General features: G+C 45.0%; 1 protein-coding gene across 3 annotated transcripts in view; it reads right to left on the bottom strand.

The window, feature by feature from the left end:
• The window catches only part of SMARCA2 (SWI/SNF related, matrix associated, actin dependent regulator of chromatin, subfamily a, member 2), a 289,118-nt gene that overhangs the window by 123,042 nt on the left and 150,194 nt on the right, over positions 1-15,882 (bottom strand). For all 3 annotated transcript variants that reach the window (XM_040417115.1, XM_040417114.1, XM_040417116.1), the window contains exon 15: positions 4,070-4,217. In XM_040417115.1, the coding sequence (XP_040273049.1) occupies positions 4,070-4,217 (148 nt within the window). The remainder of the gene's footprint in view (positions 1-4,069; positions 4,218-15,882) is intronic.

Genomic DNA, 15,882 nt, shown 5'->3' with positions numbered 1-15,882 from the left:
GAATGGCCTGGATAAGTAAAAGCGTTTTAAAGTTATCACCACATAAAGTGACACACGTCAGATTTGCTAAAAATGGCCTGGTCCTAAAGGTGAAAAAATGGCAGGGTCCTTAAGGGGTTAAATCAACTGCTGTGGCAAAAGTTGAAACAAAAACAGGTGGGAGCTGTGTCCCCCAATGAACTCCGCGAGAAAGAGATTTTACAGGTGAGTCCAAAAAAATCTCGATTTCTCGCTCGTATCATTGGGGCACACAGGATAAATAAATGCACACGGCACCAACCACGTCCAGCTGGTGGAGGGCCCGTTCCCTAGGATGCAAAGGCGAGGGACAAAATGAGGGAAGAACGATGTCCTCGTTGACATGGAAGGTGGAGACTACCTTTGGAAGAAAGGAAGGCACAGGGAGAAGCACCGCCTTATCTTGGTACAGAATAAGAAAGGGCTCCCTTCAGGAGAGCGCTGCCAATTCCGTCACATGCCTGATGGAGGTGACAGAGACCAGAAAGGCCACTTTCCAGTAAAGAATGCAGAAAGAAACCATGTCAAGAGGCTCAAGGGAGCTGATTGGAGAGAACCAAGCACAAGGTTCAAATCCCAAGAGGGTAAAGGGGGGCGTTAAGGAGGGACAGTGTGAGCCACCCTTTGGAGAAAGGTCTTCACCGGGGCCTTTTGCGCCAGAGGTCCCTGGAAAAAGATTGCAAGTGCCGACACCTGCCCCTTTAGGAAACTAAGACCAAGACCCAAATCCAGCCCCATTTGCAAAAGGAGAGGATTGTGGGAAGGGAGAAACGGAGCGTAGGGAGGCGACGGTCCGCATAGAAGCGCAGGAAAGATTTCCAAGTCCTGTGATATATCTTGGACGACGTCGCCTTCCTGGCCTCAATCATGGTGCGAATGACTCATCGGAAAAACCTTGCCGCTTCAGAATGGCGGTTTCAATAGCCAAACCATCAAACGCAGCTGTTCTAAATGCTGGTGGAAGACAGGTCCATGAGCGGAAGCAGCCATGGAGCGTCCTCTAGAAGAAGGACGAGATCGGTGTACCAGGCTCGGTGCAGCCAATCCGGGGCGATGAGAATCGTCTGGATGCCCTTCCTCTTGATCCTGCGAAGGACCCTGGGTAGAAGAAAGGGGGGAGCAGACGTACAGGAGGGAAAAGCCGTCCCATGGGGCCACCAGTGCGTCTACTGGGCATGCCCACGAGATGAAGGTGGGAAGGATCATACCGAGGAAAGTAATCCGCCTGCTGGGATGCAGTGCTGCTGGTGGCGGACGGGCTTCAGATGTGGGTTCGGACATGGCTCTAGGAGCTGGTCCCAGGGCTGGAGGGATAAAGGGTTGTCCGACCAGAAAAGCTGCAGGTGGACCTGCCAACAATTCCGTCCTCCTATGAGTGTCCGGCAGCCAAGGGCCCCGCAAGCATACAGGGTGGGGGGAGGGTCCAGAGAAATTGAAGCCTAGTAGGCCCCAAGACCGGGTGCTAAATTAGTTGCAACGGCCGGCTGTGACACACTTCCACTCGCCGAAAACCGGAACAGGAGGAGCAGAGGCTGCCCGGAAGATAGGGTGCACGCCGGAGAATCCACCAGAAGAAAAGAAAAGGGCCTGAGGCATGTGGGGGCTGGGAAGGCCGCAAACTAAGCTGGGGGCTGAATTAGTTACGGCGACCAGTGGCGAAGCACTTCCAGCCGGCCTAAAACCAAAGGCAGCACGGGAGGAGCAGGGGCTGCTGGGAGAGAAGGAGCAAAGGAGCACACCGGAGGAGCCAGGGGAGAAGGAAAAAGGGGCCGAAGCGTGGGGACTGGGAAGGCCACCGACCGGGGTAGGCTAAAAAAGGGACTGGGGCCTAAATTAGAGCCGCGGGTGGCTGCCAGAAACCCCAAGGGAGGAGGACATTTGGGCCCCAGGGAGGGAAGGAGGGAAGCGGGCATTGTGGAATAGGGCAGAACACAGGAATACACATCCAATCCGGCCTACTCACCCTATCTTTCTCCTTTTTTGTTAACCCTCCCTTGACTGGTCCAGCAGGGTCACCTCCTCAGCTGCTGGCACCAGTGGCAGGAAGGGCCGGATCCAGGTGACCCCTTGGCTGGCGGGAAGCGAGGCTGCCCTGGTCCTTTTTTTCTTTTTGGGGGAGCTGGACTGGGAGGGAAGCCGACCCGGGCCATTGTCCCTGGGAGAACTAGGAGGTCAGGCGGCCCTGTTCCCCCAGCCTGAAAAGGTAACAAAATAAAAATAGAGCAAAATTGACACTGCAGAGCAGGGAGGTCTGCCTCCTACGACACTAAGCTAAAAACTGATAAGCTCTCTCCAGGCTGGAGGGGATATAGCCGGCGGGAAAAGCTAACACTTTTTAGCCTAGTGTCGCCTCGTAGTGGCAGCAGCAGCTATACCCATGGTCCTGTGTCCCCCCCAATGATACGAGCGAGAAATAAATAATTCCTACACTATGGGGGGACATTAATTTAGCTGGTGGCCTACCAGCCTGTGGGTGTACTCAGATGGATGGGTCTAGAAAAAAAACAAACAATCAAATTCATCAATTTTTAATGGACATGAAAAAGGACATTAAAAACGGACACATGCTCAGAAAATGGATGCACACACCGATGCAAAATGGCCATGAAAAACTGACAGTGTGCATGTAGCCTAAGTGGCTTCAGCTAAATCTTAACAAGTATTGTGGACGATCCGAGAGAAAAACAAAACCAAAAAAACACCACCAGGAGGTACCATAACAAGTAGTAAACCACAACATCTAAACACCAAAGAGCATGTTTTCCAAATGATTCCAACAGAAATACTGCTCTTTGTTGTATGAACTAAAAAAAGAAAATGGCAGATCAAATAAAAAACCAAAATGCTGTTCAAAGGGGCCAGTGTCAGGTTTCAGCTTTGAACTAACACTGGCTGCGGCATTTTGGGAAACTGATGCAAAAAAACAATGCCACAGAAAAATCTAAACACTGAGAGTGAACCACCCCTAAAGGATGTGTTGCCCTTAACTGTAATTTTGTCTCACTGCTAAAATGAATTTCTATTATAGTAGTATGAGTCTACTGTGAGGCTCAGTGTGAAAACTGCATTCTTTCAGGATTATTCTATTTTTAATATGGATAGTAACATGGAAAATATTACTTTAAAGACATTTACACAATAGGTCATTTTCGGGTGATCATTTAAGTAATAGGACTGTAGTAAGCATACTGTCCAGACAAATCTAGAACATTCTGCAGAAGCAATAGTTAAAGGGTTTTTCTCATCTGGAGATTTATGGCTTAGGCTCCATTCACACGTTCGCAAAATGGGTCCGCATCCTTTCCGCAATTTTGCGGAAAGGGTGCGGACCCATTCATTCTCTATGGAGACGGAATGGATGCGGACAGCACACAGTGTGCTGTCTGCAGCCGCAATTGCGGAGCGCGGCCCCGATTTTGGGTCCGCAGCTCCGCAAAAAGATAGAGCATGTCCTATTCTTGTCCGCAGCTTGCGGACAAGAATAGGCATTTCTATGGGGGTGACGGGCTGGTGTGTTGCGGACCCGCAATTTGTGGGTCCGCAACACACCACGGACGTGTGAATGTAGCCTAATCCGCAGGACATGCTATGAATGTCTAATAGGAGGGTGTTCCACCTGTGGAGTAAAAATGCCATGCGGGTCCACCTCTCTATTCAGAGCAGCTGCAAAAGGAGGGTCGGGAGATCCCTGTTCTCAAGATGGGTGCGGTTGTGGCATATCCAGTGGCTATGCCACAAGTGCCCAGATGGGAATAACCTTTTAAAGTTAAGCCTCCAATGGTTTCCTTTAGCCATTTTCTGATAATACAGTGAGTCTAAACATACACAGCTTGCTTAGTACTGCAGGTCAGTCTCATTCTGCAGATTATAAAAGCCCTATGAATCAGAGCCAATTACCTTAGATCTTTATTTCTGAAATTACAGTTTCTTCCAAACGGTGTATGTTTGGATTCACTGCTGCCACATTTAGCAAACTTGTCTTACATTAACTACATAAAAGTTAGAAAGAAATAGGCATGAATGCTGGCAGAGCATACAGAACATACTGTACCTGGTAATGCTTAAGGGAACCGTTGACGAGAAAGGATGATTGCTTCTCCACCCTTTCTATGATTGCATGAGCCACTCCATAATATGACTGAGATTGTTCGGCATCAGCCTGCAAACTATACTCATCATCAACATCTTGCTTTGCAGTCCTGAAGTACCAATGAACAATATGTTAGATTTGGTGATTAAAATAAAAAATAATAATCTCACATTTACTGGAATATAAAACTGCAAATCAAATGTGCCAGGATGCTTTCTGCAAAAAAAAAAAAAAAGTTCCAAGAAGCAGTTCTGCCTTTACAAACCGTTAAAACTAAATAATATCATAAGTGATAAAAAAAAGATCTTAAATAACATGGAAGCAAACTTAACGAGATGGTTTATTCACTAGCATTACTAGAATGTCCTTGAAGCCATATTGAACCTAAATAAATATCTTGTGCAAAAATAATACATCATATGACCTCCACACATAGACAACCCCATAACTTTCTAGCCAGGCAATTCAAGTAGTAAAATATATCATTAAAAAAACTGGTAAAAAACCTACATAAAAAGGTGCATCTGTGCCTTAACCCCTTCAAGCGACAGCCAGTTTGGACCAAATGCTGGAGCCCCATTTTTAGTGATAGTGATACTTCATAAAATAGTAAAAGGTATTACTTTACATTCCCCATATGTATACTTTATGTTGCCATCATTTTTTAAATGTCATTTTTTTTTCCAGGACGTTAGAAGGCTTAGAAGCAAATTTCCAAAACCCACTTTTTTACGGACCAGTTCAGTTATGGAGTCACTTTGTGTGACTTGCATAGTAGAACCCACCCATAAATGATCAAATTTTAGAAACCACACCCCTAAAAGGTATTCAAAACTGATTTTACAAACATTAACTCTTTAGGTGTTCCACAAGAATTAACGCAAATTGGAGGGGAAATTTTAAAATTTTATTTTTTTGTTTAGATTTTCCATTTTAATCCAATTTTCCTGTGACACAGCAAGGGTTAACAGTCAAAGAAACCTCAATATTTATTACCCTGATTCTGCACTTTACAGAAACACCGCATATGTGGTTGTAACCTGCAGTATGGGCACATGGCAGGGTGCAGAGGGAAAGGAGCGTCGTATGGTTAACGGAGGGCAGATTTTGCTGGTATTGTTTTCAGACGCCATGTCACATTTTGAAGACACCCTGAGGTACCCCTAGAAAGAAAACCCAAAAGTGACCCCATTTTGGAAACTACACTCCTCAATAAATAAATCTAGGGGTGAAGTGAATGCTTTGACCCAACAAGCGTTTCATAAAATTTTGAAACTCATGGCTGTAAAAATGTAAAATTAACTTTTATTTCCACTATAAAGTTGCTTTAGCCCCAAATTTTTCATTTTTACAAGGGGTTACACCCCACAATTTGTTATGCATTTTTTCAAGAATACGGAAACAACCCTATATGTGGTCATAAACCGCTGTTTGGGGACATAGCAGCATTCAGAAGGGAAGGAGCAGCATCTGGATTTTCTAACGTGATTTACTGAAATTAGTTTAGGGCCCATAACATTTTTGTTTTTTTCACCAATGTAGTTGTGCGAGGGCTTGTTTTTTGTGGGAGGCTCTGTAGTTTTTATTGGTATCCTTTTTGTTTACATGTCTTTTTGATCACTTTTTATACCATTTTTTGTGGAGGTGAAGTGGGATAAAACGAAATTTTTGTGAACTCGCCTGTAAAATCTCTTTCTCGCTTAGTTCATTGGGGACACAGGACCGTGGGTATAGCTGCTTACTGCCACTAGGAGGAGACACTAGGCTGAAAAACGAGATTTTTGTATAACTTACCAGTAAAATCTCTTTCTCGCTCTTCCTTAGGGGACACAGAAGACCTTCGGTATAGCTCAGCTCCCTAGGAGGCGTGACACTAAGTGAAAACTGTTAAGCCCCTCCTCCAGCAGCTATACCCTCAGCCTGGAGAGAGAGTCTGCCAGTTGCGTGTCCAAGTAGTGAGAAAAGGCAATGTCCAACAAGTGGAACCAACAAGTCAACTACCCAACGGGGTAAACCAAGTCCGGAAACCGTGTAGAAAAAACGAAACAAAAAAAACAATGAATGGGTGGGTGCTGTGTCTCCAAAGGAAGAGCGAGAAAGAGATTTTACTGGTAAGTTATACAAAAATCTTGTTTTCTCGCCCATTCAAGGCGAAGCACCCGAAGGCATCAAGGAACCGCCGCCTGCAAAACCAGGCGGCCCAAGGCAGCATCTGCCGAAGCCCGAGTATGCAACCTGTAGAACTTGGTAAGGCGTGCAAGGAAGACCGGTGGCCGCCTTGCACAATTGCGCGGCCGACGCCCAATGTCTCCGGCCCAGGAGGCACCGACCGCTCTAGTGGAATGAACGGTCACACCAAAGGCGGAACCCTGCCCTTGGTGCGGTAACCTCAGCAATAGCCATTCTGATGAAGCGGGGTAAAGCCACCCTGGAGGCCGTCAAACCTTTGCGCGGACTTCCTGGAACCACAAGAGTACGAGCGTCGACAAGAGACGGTGATCTCAAAGTAAAACTGCAAGGCCCGAACAACGTCCAATCGGTGAAGTGTCCGTTCCCGGAGGTGGAAAAGGGAGGACGATGGCCTCGTTGAGATGAAAGGCAGATACCACCTTCAGAAGGAAGGAAGGGAGGGACGGGATGGAGAACAGCTCTGTCCTGGGTAAGGACAAAAGGCTCGGAACAAGAAGGGCCGCCATTCAGACACCCGTCTGAGAGACACGATGGCTACAGAAACACAACCGTACAGGACAGAAGGAGTAGAGAGAACTTCTGTAACGGCTCCAAGGGAAAGCTTGGAACGCAGAGAGCTCAGTATGTAGTTCCCAGGGCGGTACCGGGGGACAGTACAGAGGAACCAGTGAGCCACTCCGTGGAAGAAGGTCTTGACAGGCCCAAGAGGGGCCAGGGAACGCTGGAAGAGGATGAACAGCGCCGACACTTAACCCTTCAAAGAACAGAGTCCCAGTCCCAGGTCCAGGCCAGACTGGAGAAGGACAGAACCATGGGGAGAGAAAGGCAGAGTGGGGGAATGCCCAGCTTCCCACAGAACCCCAGGTAAGAACTCTAAGTCCGATAATAGACCCTGGACGAAGCACGGCCGGAAGCAAACACTAGCGTCCTGCGCAGCCAACAAGAATTTGGTCGGCCAGGACGTGAAGGGAGCCGGAGTGGTGCATGTACATACCGGCCGCGGGTGCCTACCCCGCGGGCCGGAAGAGTCAGGGGCCCGGGAAGGAGGGCCGGAATTGCGGCCCAACAGGCCGCGAAGCCTGGGCCAAAATATGCGGCGCCCGGCCGACCGGAATGCACCGCCGGTCGGCCGGGGCATCGCGCTCAAGTACATGCCGGCCGCGGGTGCCCACCCCGCGGGCCGAAAGCGAGGGCCCTGCGCCTCGGCAGCGGCAGGAGCGGGCCCTTGGCCCTGAGCAGCGCATCGGTAAAGGGGGGACCCTGAGGATAGAGGAGGGACGCCGGCATAACCCCTCCGTCAGGGTCAGCTAGGTGCGGGCCTCCAGGCAGGCAGTGCGGCTGAACCCATGTTGCAGCATTCTGCAGCTACCTTCAGGAGCGGTGGGGAGACAGCCAGTCTGCAATGTCCTCTGGAGGCCAGGAGGGGAGGAGAGGGAGCAGCCTAGGTCCAGCAGGGACCAGAGGCACCAGTATGGGGGTCAGGCATGCAGGAGACCGGGGTGGGAGGGGGACGTAGGGCTGGAGAAGCCACCCTCTCACCATCAGCCGTCTTCACCCTCTGTCCGTTCCAGCAGGGTCGCCCCTTCAGCTACTGGCACCGTAGTGGCAGGACGCTGGAAGAGGGACTTGACGTGTGGGCGACCCTTGCGCTGGCGGGATGCAGGGGAGCTAGGCTGCCCTGGTCCACCTTGCCTTCTGTGGGGGGAGGCAGCAATGCGGGTGACCAGCACTGGCGCAGCTCAACCCCGGGAGAAACAGAGAGGTATATTGCGTCTCTGTTGTCCCTGATGGTCTGGAAAAAAAAGTAAAAATCTAAATTTAAACAAAGAGCAGGGAGTGTCTTGCCTCCTTGGACACTAAGCAAAAACTGGCAGTCTCTCTCTCCAAGCTGAGAGTATAGCTGCTGGAGGTGGGGCTTAACAGTTTTCACTTAGTGTCACGCCTCCTAGGGAGCTTAGCTATACCCAAGGTCTTCTGTGTCCCCCAAGGAAAAAGGGCGAGAAAAAGTGTTAGCTCCTCCCCTGCAGGCTATACCCCCTCCAGCCTGGAGAGAGCATGTCAGTTTGTGCTCAAGCAGTAGAAACATGTGTGAAGCAAAAGAGAATGCAACAAATGCCAGCAGGAGCGAACCCGAGCTGGATACCCGACCGGCAACCAACAACAACAACAATAATAATAATAAATACTGGGTGGGTTGTTGTGCATTTTCATAAGTGTACAATGTATCTGATGATACTATATTCAATATGGATGATCATTGCCTTTAACAACATGTGATCAGCATGAATCTGGAAAAACCAAGATGGGTTCATAGCAAGTTCAATGTGTTAAAAGTGAATATATAGAGAAGACTATACTTTTATTATTGTTTAGAGACATGGATTTATCTACACAGGTTTCTCTAAACTTGTCTGTCTGAGGAACAATGGGTGTTTCATGGCTAAGCCATGATCTGATAAGAGACGTCCATAAAACACATCTGGTGTGGAACAGATATCTATTCATATATTTGCATATAGATATATATTCCTGTGTGCATTTATTTAGCGTTTGAACTTATTAATGATTCATATATACTATGCAATATTGGTGTATTATAACCAAATATTATTAATGTATCTTTATGTGTCTGTATCTCATTGAGAGGATATATTCTAGGGGATATAGAATTTTCTTAAATAGGGTTTATTTTAGAGGAGCTGATGTTATTTCAAACATCATTACTCAATAGCTGAAGACAGTTAAGGTACACAAACCAGAAAAACCATCATTACTCCTATCTGCCCCATAAATTCAGGGATTAGGGAAACTTCTGATACCGCCAGTCAGTCTGAGCAAAGTGTCAGAAAGAGCCCCTCCTAATTGATTTAAGGTGTGAAAGGGCAAAGTTTAAGTAGTAATAAAACAATCTGTATATATGTTAATTCTTAAAATATTCAAAATTGTTATATGATACAACAGTGCCATCAAGTGGTAGATGGGCAGAAGTTTCTTAGGAATGTCAATTAGATGACATCATCCCCATGTTTAACATACGTCACACCCACCTTATCTAATTGGTAATCCCTAATCCAAGAGGGGATGGGCATAGATAAGGATTGGGATATCTGATCCAGTTTTGGGAGATCAGGGCACTTCTTCACAGACACTTCACAAACTTCACAAAAAGAAAAACTTCACAAGGACTTCTTCACAAGGAACATTTCACAAAGATTCATTCATCAGCATCACTCACACGTCAGGAACATACTGCAGGACGGGACATATCTAAATCTTGGAAAGCTGGGTCCATTCTAAAAGCTCTTTATCCCAAAGCCAGGGGTAATGTATGATCTATTTCATTTGCAGTAATTATAAATCGCTCCAATTGGCATATAGTTGAGACCCCATTATTAGTGGGTCAATAGTGTTAAAAGAATAATTTTATGGGAAATTTTAATGAACGTGCACATCATTAGAATTCCTGTAATATTGATATCAGAGTGGAATCTCTGATCGGATATTATTATTCGTAGTTAGGCCAACGGGCGTATTTATAAGGTGTCTCTTACTGCCATATTCTTTGATTGAGCATAAGGGATTTTCCACAGATTCATTTCTATAGTTTTTGTTGTTACATTATAATATTTTTATAATCAGTATATTAATCGGTAATAATTTGATAATAATTTTAATAACATTATATTGTACTTGGTGTACTAAATTAAGTGAGCCCGGCATAAACGGCGGAGCATCATCTTGTGGTCAATTTTGATATTATCCTTGTATTCATTTGTATGCCATTTTTACTGCATGTATTTATTTGTAATAAATTATATTTTATATAATTAATTGCACCCTGTTTCAGTATCTGCACAAATTAACTTTAGATCTCATCAATAAAAGAACTGGCGTTTATATGTCCGCCAATTAAATTTTTAATTTTTAATTTTTCATAAAAATATGAAATCATAATTTTTATGATTTCATATCTTATATGAAATAAATACCCGACATATTTTGGAGGCCCCAGCGAGATTGATTGAGCTATTTCTATAACCAATTTGTGCAATTAGTGAAAATATTCCTTAATCCTTATTGGCAAGTCAAATTGTTGTTGTATTGATTATTGATCAAAATCATGAGTGTAACAGGCAGCGACCCAGATAATGGCCAGGCTTTAGCAGATAGTCCATCTGACCCAGATAAGATAATCTCTAAGGTTATCAAATATGTTTATTCCCGTTTGAAGTTAGATAAAAATATAGATGAATGGACTAATGAGCTGCAGGCAAGAGCCTATGAAGAACGTGGAGATATATGGAAGTTAGGTGGCATGGTTGATAGATACCTGACATATATGGATTTGGCAACTGATAATACCAAAAGGGACCAACACCTCTTATGTGCATTGCCACCTGTTTTGTATGCATTGTTGGCAGTCAGTACTCTCTCAAAAGTTAGGTATGAGTCTATAATGGGTACAAAAATATATGTATCCAAGATAGAATCAGAACTACAATCCGCAGAAGCGAAGATCAAAGACTTAGAGTACAACCTTAGTCACAGCCATGATGCATACCAAAAGGCAAAAAGCGATTTAGAGGATTTATATCTTCAGTATTCCAAAATTAAACAGACAGATGGATCAGCCCATAATATAGTCAATGCTGAAAGGGATCCATCTAACGCTGTGGGATATCCTGACCCTCCATTTCTTACTCCCCACTATCCAGACATGCCATCACATGCTCTTAAAGCAGACCCCATCCAAGATACTCAGCAACCTGAAAATGTTGGCATGATTACACAGGAGGCATTCACCCAATTGAGTCGGGCATTCCAAACTGCAACCGCCTTACTAGGTGCCAATAACATGGAAGCCCCTAGAAGTTCCTCTCCATATGTTCCCCTGAGAAGAGATGTTAGGGTTAAATCACCTGTGCCGTATAAGTCTCATGAAAGTTGTGAAAGTGCATGTGAGTCTGACAGTGGTGTGGGGAAGCATGTGACTTATTCCTTGCCACAGGATCACAGGCGACCAACATATGCTGAGGTGGTTTCTAGGAATAAAAATTCCCAATATTCAGATAAGGATCAGAGCTCCTCCAGCATAATTAAGTTTTTGAATACTACAGTATCCAAATTTTCCAAGAAAGGTTCTTCTCAGATAGCCAATCACTTGGAACTGTATGAATCCACTATGGATTCTTTAAAATTATACTCTGATGCTGACAGGATCAGATTCCTTCCATGGGCATTTGATGATAAGTATCGTCATTACTTTACCTCATTTGGGGAGAGAGGCATTCAAGATTGGCCAAGTGTTTTGCATGAGGTTAAATTGGAATTCGGACCGTACCGAACCACCACTGCTGCAAAACGGGACATATATAGCCTTACGTGTAGACCCAATCAGAGTCCCCGTGAATTCCTCTCTGTCCTCAAAAATGCCTATGGGTTGGCATATAGATCCCCAAAATGGGAATCTGAAGAATTCAAACAGTTATTCTATGACGCTATGCCAACCCAGATCAAATTTAACTTAGCCAGAGATCTGGATATTGATGCCCCCTTGGATTGGTTGGTGACGGCTGCCACCACGCTGTATAATATCAGTGAGTGCCATGCAATAGAGGAGAGAAGGTTTAAAAAATCCCCAGAGCAAAAGGTAGCTGAAGCTAAGGTAAACCCTAGCTTGGGATTTGAAAGCCAGCCACGAAGGTTCCCTCAGTCTACAGGACCTGCTCAACAAGCCCAGCAACAACAGGTAGGACCGCCCAAACAGACCAAACCCCAAAATACTAATGGATCAGAGGGGAATAATTCAGGTAATGGGAGGTCTAACTACCGTCCCTATTACAATAGGGGCCCCCAGGGATACGGGCCCTATAGGAATTACCAGGGTTACAGGCGCTGGGATAATAGACCCAGACAACAGAGGGAAGATAGGCAGGAATCCTCAAATTCACCCAGGAGTAGGTCACCTACCGATAACCAGGGTGCTCAGCAAAACCAAAATGTGCCCAGACCAAACAGGTTTGATCAGCTGGCAGAACAAGTGGCCCAGTTGAGTGACATTGTGAGAAAGTTGGTATCTCCAGGAAAACAGCCTGAGCCTTTTTTAGGGGCAACTCCAGGTCCCAGCTCAACATCATAAAGCAAATTGGGCCGGGTCAGAACCCAGGCCACTGTAAGGATATCAAGTTAATTGTGGTAGAATCTGATGTAATTCCTAATTCTATATTTCCTTGCAGTACCTCTGACCCTGAAATTAGGGCCAGGGGGGAAATGTCTAATATGTCATTTGTCTTGCAGTCTAATGATGTCAATTCATATGACCAGATGTCTGTTCCAGTGTGTAATCCCATCGTTCCAGCATCTAGCCGTGAGCCAGCTGTGACTTGTGGTGTCACACAGCTTGTCCCAAAGGGGGGGGCTGATGCTGCTCCTCCAGCTTGTCCTGAGAGACTCAGGAATGCAGAGGTCACGGAGCTGCAAAGAGGTCAACCTCTCAGACAGCAGATGGGTAAACATCCTAACTTTCTCTGTGATTTGTTCCAGGTGGATGGCAGATACTTTATGGATATATATCTCCAAAATGAACTTATCGGACCAATCAAAGGATTAATAGACACTGGATCACAAGCCACCATTTTATCTATCAGTTATTTCCAAAAGATTTTGAATTTAACATCAAAGAAGCCACGATTAAGGTCATTTGATGGCTCTTTGATAAGTGTAGGTGGAGATGGCTTACAGGTAAAAGGAACATCCTGGTTGACATTTAAGATTGGCAAGAAAACAATTAGACATCCCACATTGATTGTGGATCTTCCATATGATCGGATGATCATAGGAATCGATTTATTAAAAAGATTGAGTCCCATAATTGATTTCATTAATGAAGCAGTATGGACTCAGGTGAAGGCACCCATTGCCTATGAATACTCTTGCAACGCACAAGCACAACGCAGTTGTCATGTGATTGAAGAGAAACCTAGCTCTATTGAAGTGCATTTCAGGAACAATCAAACACCGGAGGTCACAATCCTGAAGAATGGTAAGCCCGAGGAAGATGTTAATGGTGCCGCTCACATCATTACCATCCAGAGGGATAAAATCAAAAAGGTAACTCTGGATGATGATATATTAACCATTTCTCTTGGAAGGGGTAATCACGAAGTCGCGGACCTGACAAGGCACATTCAATCGACGGTACGGATAAAAAAGGTCAATGACAATTTATTGATTCCCGTACAGGTAAACAATATAGCCCGGGTGAAATTTGCCAAGTTGGATTTGAAATCCGAAGCAAGTTACATAAGCCTAGGACTCTTGAAACAGATCACCAATCCTAAAATGATTAAAAGTTTCTCTCCACAGGACCAATGGGTTCATGATCTGGATGGAGATTCCCAAAGTCATAATGTGGTTGCAAGATGCGTTTTGTCTATCTCCATAGGAAACAAAACTACGGAGCACGTTTTCATCGTGATAAATGAACCACGGTATCAAATGTATATAGGTAATGACCTTCTGCACCGATTTGCCGTACAGATTGACCTGGTGAATAACACCTTATGGTCCAGATTGCCGGGAAACCCAGAGGGATTCCAGGATATAGAACAAGCCTTACGATGGGGACAACAGATGCCCTATGCCGTAAGTATCATGGTTGCTGAGAAAGTTGAAATTCCTGAAGGATGCAAACCATTTCTTCTACCCATTAAAATAAAAAAGGGACAGAAGCTGAAGAACACAGACGCGTTGATCTGTTTATCCAACAGAATACAGCAACTCGGCCTAAAGGTAAAGCCTACTCCCCTGATCAATATCCATCAGGATCCGTTACATATGGTAATTCATAACATGGTTTCCCATAGCATATCCCTACAAAAGGACACCGTAATTGGTTTAGCTATGGATTCGGAATACTACACATTTGGATTCCAAAATGATGTTATTGGAATAATTCCTGATGAATACCTGACAGAGGAACAAACAGTAGAACAGCATTTTTCCTCAACCCCTGAGGGGTTATTTAATATCCACTCTGTTTATCCTTTCAGCTCTGAAGAAGGTACATGCCTCATCGAAGAATCATCATTGGTTTTCAACCATGAGATCGATGAAAAAGAGTATGAATCGTACCAGCAAGGAAAGGATAAGGTATGCTACACCCAGAATGATTTAACTAGTGAGCTTGAAGAAGCTTACGAGTTAAGTCAGCCTGAGATTTTCCCAGAATTTCAGGAGCGGGTGGAAGAACAAATCTCCATGGCTGACGCATGCTCCGACGAGTCGAAGCGTCAACGGCTAAAGGAACTCTTCGCAGAGTTCCAGGAGATGTTCGCCAAGGATTCTTATGACTGTGGGGAAACAGACCTACACGTTACAAGAATCCAGACAGATCCCGATGCACCCCCTGTTTTTGTAAAACAATACCGACTTCCGCTGGCGGCTTACGAGTCACTATCGGAAATCGTCAAAAACTTGGAGAAGAAAGGTATCATCCGTCCAGTACACAGTTCATTCAATCATCCGATACTTGGAGTCCTCAAACCTAACGGTCAATTTCGTCTATGCTCGGACCTAAGACAGTTAAACAAACGTGTTTACATGTCCGGATGGCCCGTGCCATACATTGACCAGTGTTTGGCACAAATACAAGGATCCAAAATCTTCACTGCCCTTGACTGTGCACAAGGATATTGGACGATTAAGGTAGATGAAAGGGATCAGTACAAACTGGCCTTTACATTTGGCAAACGACAGTATGCATGGACCCGACTGCCCTTCGGGTACATAAATGCAGGCCATGAGTTTGCAGTGTTCATGCATAAGGCAATGCCTGATGCCACTGAACGAGGTACCTTATCATATGTGGATGACATCCTGATAAAAAGTACAACTTTTGAGGAACATATTCAGGAGTTGAGGCATGTACTAACCCAGCTGAGGAAAGCAGGTGTAAAACTTTCTTTGCAAAAGGCTCAATGGTGCCGGACCAAGGTTAATTTCCTAGGTCATGAAGTCACTGCGGATGGAATTAACCCACAGAAAAAGAAGGTGGAAGCAGTGACCAAGACAAAATCTCCTACAAATCTCAAAGAGTTGAGATCATTCCTGGGCATGATGAACTACTCACGTAAGTTCATAGATAATTATGCCGAAATTACAAAACCTCTTTTACAGTTGCTAAAGAAAGGAGTAAAATGGGAATGGAGTGAGCGTCATGAGCAAGCTGTAATCGAGCTCAAGGCCAAACTTATCCAGGCTCCATGCCTTGCTTATCCAGAAGGGGGAAAACCTTTCTTCGTGGAAACAGGTTTCACTGATAAAAGCATAAGTGCAGTTCTTTTTCAAAAACAGGAAAACCGAAATAAGATCATCGCCTATGCCAGCAAGTCCTTGTCACCGGTTGAGGTAAAATTCAATGATTGTGAGAAAGCATTGTTGTCAACTGTGTGGGCTTTGCAATATTTTAGGAGTTTTATCCAAGGCAGAAGGATCATTGTGGAGACCGCACATCAGCCACTGCAATACTTGCAGAGTGATCGTATAAGAGATGGAAACTTGTCAAACAGCAGGATAACCGCCTG

The sequence above is a fragment of the Bufo bufo genome, chromosome 2 (genome assembly GCF_905171765.1).
Source record: "Bufo bufo chromosome 2, aBufBuf1.1, whole genome shotgun sequence".
NCBI lineage: Eukaryota > Metazoa > Chordata > Amphibia > Anura > Bufonidae > Bufo > Bufo bufo.
This window is presented reverse-complemented; position numbering and strand designations above follow the sequence as displayed.